The following is a 7,728-nucleotide window of genomic DNA, read 5'->3' on the forward strand; positions in this document are numbered from 1 at the left end:
CGCCAGCGCAGCACGATGGGGCCGCCGTCCGGCGGGCCGCGGAGCCGCCCCCGACCGCCGCGCCTCTGTCCTTGTCCGCTGCAGGCGCCGGCCTCGGCCTGGCTGCGCCCCTGCGGCCCTACGGGAACGACGCCGCCCTGGAGCGCCTCCTCGGGACCTGCACGGAGGGAGGCCGCGGCCTGCTCGGCCAGCACCCGCCGCCGCTCCGCGCCTCCGCAGGTGGGCCTGGGCTCTTGGGTGGCCCGCAGACGGCGGGCGGGCGGGGAAGCCCTGCGACCCCGGCGATCCTGCTGCCCGGGAGAAATGGCCTCCCCGCCGCCCGCCGGGACGGTGCCGCTTCCTGGGCGACGGCACTCGCTGCCCACGGATCGGGGCCGGGCGGGGGGCGAAGTGGTGCTCTGCTCCTCTCCCTGGATGCCCCCAGGCTGACACGCAGGGCTGTAAAGACGTCGTGGAGGATGAGATATTTTATTTATTTAGGAAATTTCTATGCCGCCCCATTCGCCAAAGCCTCGGGGCGGCTCGCAAATCAATCAATTAAAATGCTCTAAATTAACAATATAAAACAAGTTAACAATGTAAAATAAGTCGCCCTGGCCAAAGAATAAAATAGCACCAGTCAAGCGCATAATGTCACTTTCTTGCTTCTCTACCCTTTCCTTCTGCTTGGCTTTCGAAGGACATTTGTTCTGCCAACCGGTCTGAGAAAGTCTTGCATTAGAGCACCGCAGCTCTAGTTGTGTCCTTGTGTATCCTTTCCTGAGATTCCGGTGACACCTCTTGTATCCTTTCTGTAGCCGAACAAGAGAATTTGCTGCAGCAACAACCCGATCAACCGGACAACCCCAAGATCTTAAAGGTTGCCATTATCGGAGCCCCAAATGCTGGCAAATCAACCCTGACAAACCAGCTCCTGGGACGGAAGGTAATGGGGTGGATTTGCCCTTCCCGGGGGCGGAGTAGATCCCCACGGGAGATTTCTGTGCTTCCTCGCAATTGAGACTGTCTGGCTCATTTCCTTGCCAGGTGCTGCCGGTCTCCAAGAAGGTGCACACGACGAGGTGTAATGCCCAGGGCATCATCACGAAGGAGGACACACAGCTGGTGAGTGTTAAGGGGACTGAGCCAACCGCTCTCCCCACACAGAACTGGTTGGACTCTCCTTGTGGAGCGCGTGACCAGCGCCTGGTCACTGTGGTGGCCATCCTTGGGTTTTTTCTCGCTAGCCCCTGGCATTTGCCGGTCGACCCCTTCTGCTGGCCTGTTGTAGCTTAATGGCTGCTAAGAGACCGATAATGTACTAATTTGCCCGAGCTGCTTTGAGCGCCAGTTTCTGCTCGTGGTTGACAGTGATCCACACGCGGACGCTCTCCCTAGTCTGGTGGCCTCCTGCTGTGCTGGATCGCAGCTCACATCATCCCCAGGCAGAATGGCCACTGGGGATGTGGCCGTTGCGCGCCAACACACCTGGGAGGCGCAAGTGTAGAAAAAACCGATCGGTGTCTTCCCAGCAGAATCTCCAGAAGTGTTTTGCCACTGCTTTGTAACAGGATCTCTGTTTTCTGTTGAGTCCGGAAACAAAAAATATTGGGGGTTGACTCAATTTATGCAGACAGCTCTTCTGAGACCCTCCCCTTTTTCAGCACTGAACTTTTGCACATTTTAAATATTTGTACCGTCCATTCTCTCTCCAGATCATCTTGGATACTCCTGGCCTCACCACACCTCATAAAGCGAAAAGGTATTTTAAAAAACAAGCTAACTTTGCTTGGGAGAGTGCGGAGGAGGGGAAAGCAAACAGGCCCTGTGGCTCATGCATCCTCTTTCAGGCATAACTTGGAGAAATCGATGCTACACGATCCCTGGAAGAGCCTGGAGGCAGCAGACTTGGGTGAGGGCCTCTTGCCTGCCTTTTTCTCCCCAACCCCCAGCGGTGCCATGCCTCGAACGTTCTGGAACGGTCAGGCTGCGGGGTGAACCCGCCTGTGCTCCCGTTATGGGCAGTTTGCTTCGTTGCATGTGACCCCGTGGCCCCAGCTGACCCTGTGATTCTCTTTCCCGGTGCTGAAGTGCTTGTCCTTGTGGACGCGTCGGATCGCTACACCCGGCACCAGCTGGCCCCGCAGGTCCTCAGGTGCCTCACCTCCTTCCCGCAGGTTCCCAGCATCCTTATCCTCAACAAGGTGAGCGTGCGCTCCAGCCATTGCCCAGGAGCAGAAAGCCTTCCGGGTGCCTCCAAGTTCTGGGCTGCCCCTCTCATTAGATGGGGGCAAAGCTGCCTTCGGACGGTTCTCTCCGGGGTGGGAAGGCCTGAAGGCCGAACTCCAGCTTGGAGAAACACTTGCGGGCGGCACTGCACTGCACTGCGCAGCGGGCCAGAAGCCACGGGCACGGGGCCAAGGCAGCCGATGCATCGGCGCATTTCTGCTTGTGAGTCTGACCATTGGGGAGGGGCGGGGAGAACCGCAGCCAGTCCCGGGCAGCCCCAGGCAGCGGCTCTGTTGCCTGACCGCGCGTGCCCCGGGCCGGCCTCGCGGGGAAGAGGCTTCCTGGCGCGGCGCGGCCGCTTGCGCAGGACCGGTGCCGAGTTCCCCTCTGCTGCTCCGTGCAGGTGGATCTGCTGAAGAGGAAGGCTCTCCTCTTGGACATGGTGGTGCAGCTCACTCAGGGGACGGTTGGTGGGAAGACGCTGACCATCCAGTCAGTGCTCGGGCCGGACGCCTCTGCCCCCAGCGAGAGGAGCGTGCAGAGGCAGGCGAAGGCGGCCAAGGCCGGCTGGCCCCACTTCGAGGAGATCTTCATGCTGGCCGCCATCAGCCGCGAGGAGGTGGAGCTTCTCCAGGTGAGCAGGCGGAAGCGCCGCCGAAGGCTCCGTCCTCTGCGTCTCCCCGGCGAAACGGGGAGCAGTGAGCGGGGAGTGGCAGAGCCCCAGACGTGCCTCCCTGGCGGCTGGCGGCCCCTTCCAGGGGGCGGGATTCGGCACAGGCCGTGCCTTCTGCTCCCGAACGGAATCCCTGGGGGCAGAGGACGGCCGCTCCCTGTGGCGAGGCAGGGATGCCTGTGCCCCCGTTCACCCCACCCCACCCCACCCCTCCCTGCACGTGCGGGGGGAGCGCAGTGGCCGGCCCCACTCACCGCGGCCCCTGCCATCCCGCCCGCAGAAGTGCCTCCTCAGCCGGGCCAAGCCAGGCCCCTGGGAGTTCCACAGTGAGGTCCTGACCAGCCAGTCCCCGCAGGAGGTCTGTGACAACATCATCCGGGAGAAGCTCCTCGAGTACCTGCCCGAGGAGGTGCCGTATACGGTGAAGCAGGTGAGCCAGGTTGGGTCTCCCCCCCCCCCCCCCCTGGCCTGGCTGCAGGGAGCCGCTCTGGGGATCCCCGGGCTGGATTCCTGCAACGGCCTCTACATGCGGCTGCCCGCGAAGTCGCTCCGAAGCCGCGGCTGGCGCAGGCCCTGGCCCGCCTGGGACCATGGGGCCGCTTGGAGCGCCTCTCCTGCCCCGGCCCAGCCAGGCTTCCCCTCCGGGGCCGCTTCCGGGCGCCAATTCCTCGTGAGCCTGGGCGAGGGCAGCCTGCGGGAGGGCTTTTTCCGGGGTGGCCCCATCTCGGCAACGAGCTCCCCACTGCCGCCCGCCTGCCTGCCTGCCACCAAGCCTGCCATCTTTCCGGCACTAGGTTAAGACGGCCCTCTTTGTGCGGGCCGTTAACGATCTCCCAGGTCCCCCAGGAGCCCGAGGGGCTTATCCAGGTGCCTTCCGTCCTTTCTCCTTGGTTGGGTCTTTTCATTGTATCTCGGTGTATTTGAATTATTTTTGCATGTTCCAAATGCTGTGTTATGTATTGTATTTTATTGTTTGTATAGCCTGTTGGGAGCCATCCAGAGGGTTTTGGCTGTGGGAGGCAGAGAAACGTAATGCATAAAAGCAATTTATTTGTCCTTGGGTGCGAAGGTTTCGCAGTCAGTAAAGCTGCCGGGCGCTGCCTGTCTCGCCCGACCGCGAGGGGCACGCGACTGCATCCAGCAGCCTGGTGCGCTGCGGCACTCGCACTCCCGTTTCTCTTGCAGAGGACAGAGGCCTGGGGGGAGGGCCCCTGTGGGGAGCTGGTCATCCTGCAGAACTTGCTGGTCCAAAAGGAGACCCACATGGTGAGTGTCTCGCTCGGGAGCCCACCCCCACAAGCACCTCAAGCACCGTTCACGTTTCCGCAAAATTGCGCCCTGCCGGATGCGGCACGGCGTGGCACTGAACCGAAGCAGCGTTGTGAAGCCCGCCGTACAGCAGAGTACCGCTCTGTTTTTTGCCTTTCGATGCGCGTGGTTCCTTCGGGAAAAGCAACCCCTTCCTGTGGGGCAGAGCACACGCATCCGGGGTATGGGACCCTGGGCTCGCTCCTTCAGGCCTCTGCATTGCCCAGATCCCACGTCTGCGCCAGCGAGCTGCCTTCCGTGCCACCGCCCCACGGAGATGTCCCGGGTGCGTGGCAGGCTCGGCCCTCGGTGACCCTTCTTTTCTTGCTGCCCCACGCAGAAGATGCTGATCGGCCCCCAAGGCCGGATGGTCAACCAGATCGCCCAGGAGGCCGGCCAGGACCTGATGAACGCCTTCCTATGCGATGTGCGCCTGAAGCTCTCCGTGCAGCTGAGCAAGAAGTGAGCTCCCCGCGGGCCGGGGCGGCCGAGGGCCTTGGCCCAAAGGACTCTGGGACTGCCGGGCGCTCGGCCCGGCCCTTGGCCGCCCCAAAGAGGGCAGGAGCCCCGTGAGCGGGGCGGCCTCAGTGAGTGGCTGGCTTGCCCGTCTCTGCCCCCGGGACGAGCGCATCGGGCAGAGACCGTCCGCAGGGCCGCTGGGCGTCAGTGAGGGACTCGGACGAGGCCGGGGCCCCGTCCTGCCGGACGGACGGGGGGAGCCTGGCCCATTTCCTCGCTCTTCTGCCAGCACAGTTGCCGGGTCGCGTGGCGCGGCCCCTGGGTGCGGTGTGCAGGTCTGGCAGCCGGCCTCGCCAGTCCGATTCCCCCACCTCCTCCAGTTTGGTGTCCCCCTGGGCTCTGCTGGGGGACGGACGAGGGGGTGGCTTGAAGCCCCGCTGCCTTTAGGGCTTCTCTGGAGCAGAGGATGCCCGTGCAAGATGGTGGCCGCAGAGACCCTGACCCGGCTTCCCCCAGCGTCTCTCTGCTCGGTCCTGATTGTGGGCTTTATTAAGGGAGTGGGCGCTTTGCCATGCCCCGCCCCGTGGGTTCACTGTGTGGGGTTGCGATGCGGTGCCGCAAATCTCGGAAGCCCCCTCGTGCGGGAGCAGCCGCTAAGCTTTGTCTGAGGGTGCCGGCTGCCGGCTCGCCCCTGGCCCACGTCCTCCCAGCGGGACGCGCTCTGGGCTCTCCAAAGGGAGCGTCCTGTGATAAAACGCGGTCGCGCCCCTCTCCTCCAGCCGCAGTTTGCCACCCGGGGAGGCGGCCTGCCCCCCTCCCCGTGCTTAGAGGACGGCCGGATGGCGCTGAGCCCCACCGGGAAGGCACTGGGCACGGGGGCAGCCCTCCAAAGAGGCCTTTCCAGCCGGACTGCAGGCGCCGTGTCTCGCTGGGGTCCGTGGCGGCCCCACTGTGTGCAGCCGTCTCCCACCTCCCCCAAAGAATAAAGAGTTCCTATGAACGGATTGTCTCTTGGAGTCGGGCGAGACTGCCCCGGGGGGGGGGGGGGGGAGGCTCTTGGGGTCCCTTGGGCTGGTGCTGGCTGGGCCGGCCGGCCCCGAGGGGAATCTCCTGGGGGCAGGGCCCTGGGGGCAGCAGGGCTCCCGGGGCGGGCGCCGCAATTTGGGCCTGCTCTCCACAGAGCTGCCCGGCTAGTTTGGGGCACGGAGCAGCTTCCCCCGCCAGGCTGGGCTTGGGGGCCGCGGGCCTGGCTGCTCCCCAGCAGGATCCAGCCACGCGGTGAGGCCCCTTCCCCCCGAAGCGAGCTCCCGGGTGAGGAAAAGCCAGCTCCCGAAAGGTGCAGAGCGCCTTCGGCAGGCTCGCCACGTGCTTTGGGGCTTGTGAAGGCGCGGGCCCTTCTCCCCATCCGGGGGCCACGTGCAAGAGCTGGCCAGCCCGTCGCTGCCCCTTTCCTGCCTCTTCGAGGGGTGCGCTGCTTGCACGCAGGAAGGGGGCAGGAAGGGGGGGGGGCTCTGGAGCAGGTTCGACATACGTCTCCATGGTGGAGAAAGTTGACCCTTTGGAGGGGCTTCCGGACTCCCCTTCACCTGGCCTACCTGGCAGGTTTGTGGTGTGCCGGTGCTTTTCCTTTAAGGACTTGTGCAAAGTCTCGTCGTGTCCGGAGAAGCAACACACCGTGTCCCCAGGCCTGGTGTGTCCTCTTCGTGGATTTCTCTGGAATGACGTTCCCTGCCTCCACTTTCCCATCTGTTCCCCAATGCCTCCTGGGTTGGCCGCTTCACCTATGGCGATCCCCGGAAAAGCGTAGGCAAAGGCTGCCTTCACGGGACTGTTCGTGCTGCTCTTGCCAGGCAGGGCTCAAGGGCGACGTGCCTTGAACCCCGGCAAGGAGCGAAAACCCACAGAAGGGAGACGGGGAGCTGGGGGATCGGACGCCCCGGGTTCTAGCCTGTGCCCAGCCGTGCAGCCCAGAGACTCGGCCCAGCCTACCTTGCAGGGTCATCGTGGGGATACGACAGAGCAGCAAGAAGAGCCCGATGAGAGCTGCTCTGGGTCCTTTCAAAGCAAAAGGGCGGCTATAAATCCGAGAAGTAAACCGGAGTGAGCCAAGCGCAACCGGGCAAACGGCGTGGGAGCCTTCCGTGGGCACGGGCAGCGCCAGCCAGCCAGCCTCGCGAGGGGCGTCCCTTGTCCCGGGCGTCCCGCTGGCCCCTTCTGGAGCCGGGAGGGCTGGTCAGACCGGTTTCCAGGCCGAGGGCTTCCCTCCTCCAGGGACTGCCCTGGCTTTTCTTCAATGAGGGTTTTAATTTTAATTTTTGCTGGGTGAGGAGCGAGCCCCCGCCCCCCCGCTGAATGGTGGTCAATATGTGGATACCTTTTCGGCCTGCCGCGATTCCCGCAGCCAACCTCTAAGCCGGGGCTTCCAGAGGGGCTGGACTGCAATCCCCACTGCGTATGATGGGGAGGGTAGTCTCCCCGCCGGGGCGGGGGGGCTTAGCCGGTCCCAGCCTGGGCTCCCAAAAGGGCCCGGAGATGCGCTGCGCAGGCAAACGGCGCCCACCTCTTTACTGCCGCTTTAAGCCTGTAGGTGGGTCGAGGGCGCGGGGGGCGGGGGAGAAAGCGAGCGAGCAGCGCGCATGCGCACGCAGGCCTAGCTCGACCGGCATCTTTCTCATTGCGCGAGGCGAGCCAAGGCCGCGGAGAGAAGTCGAGATGGAGCGCCGCCGAGCCGCGCGACACTTCCGGTTCTCATTCGACGGCCGGGTGGGAAAACGAAACCCGAAATGAACACCCCGTGGGTCCGCCGCCCCGCTCTCCCCCGGACGCCTTCCCGCCCTCCGCTCTCCCGGACGCCCGAGCTTTCCCACCCCTCCCGACGCGCGCGCACGGGCTACGTCTTCCTGCTCCAGCGAGGGACCGGAAGTGTGTGCGCCCTTCTCCACGCGCGCCGACCTTCCCCTTGGGGGCCGGGTCGGGCCGGGCGTCGCGGCGCATGCGCACCGCGGGGGGAGCGGCCGAGCCGGCTCGGAGGGCGACGCGGAGCAGGAGCGGCGGCGGCGCCATGAGGGCCGGGCGGGGGC

The 7,728-nt window shown here is 64.6% G+C and overlaps 1 protein-coding gene across 1 annotated transcript in view; it reads left to right on the plus strand.

Moving 5' to 3' along the window:
• The window catches only part of ERAL1 (Era like 12S mitochondrial rRNA chaperone 1), a 7,650-nt gene extending 2,002 nt beyond the window's left edge, over window positions 1-5,648 (plus strand). Inside the window, exons 2-11 of the mRNA XM_044430572.1 lie at window positions 7-219; window positions 798-925; window positions 1,027-1,104; window positions 1,695-1,741; window positions 1,830-1,891; window positions 2,071-2,183; window positions 2,612-2,842; window positions 3,162-3,311; window positions 4,067-4,147; window positions 4,530-5,648. Of these exons, the coding sequence (XP_044286507.1) occupies window positions 7-219; window positions 798-925; window positions 1,027-1,104; window positions 1,695-1,741; window positions 1,830-1,891; window positions 2,071-2,183; window positions 2,612-2,842; window positions 3,162-3,311; window positions 4,067-4,147; window positions 4,530-4,655 (1,229 nt within the window). The 3' untranslated portion in view covers window positions 4,656-5,648. The remainder of the gene's footprint in view (window positions 1-6; window positions 220-797; window positions 926-1,026; window positions 1,105-1,694; window positions 1,742-1,829; window positions 1,892-2,070; window positions 2,184-2,611; window positions 2,843-3,161; window positions 3,312-4,066; window positions 4,148-4,529) is intronic.
• Window positions 5,649-7,728: the final 2,080 nt, after the last annotated feature.

This window comes from Varanus komodoensis, unplaced genomic scaffold, assembly GCF_004798865.1.
Source record: "Varanus komodoensis strain SLA01 unplaced genomic scaffold, ASM479886v1 scaffold20_3, whole genome shotgun sequence".
NCBI lineage: Eukaryota > Metazoa > Chordata > Lepidosauria > Squamata > Varanidae > Varanus > Varanus komodoensis.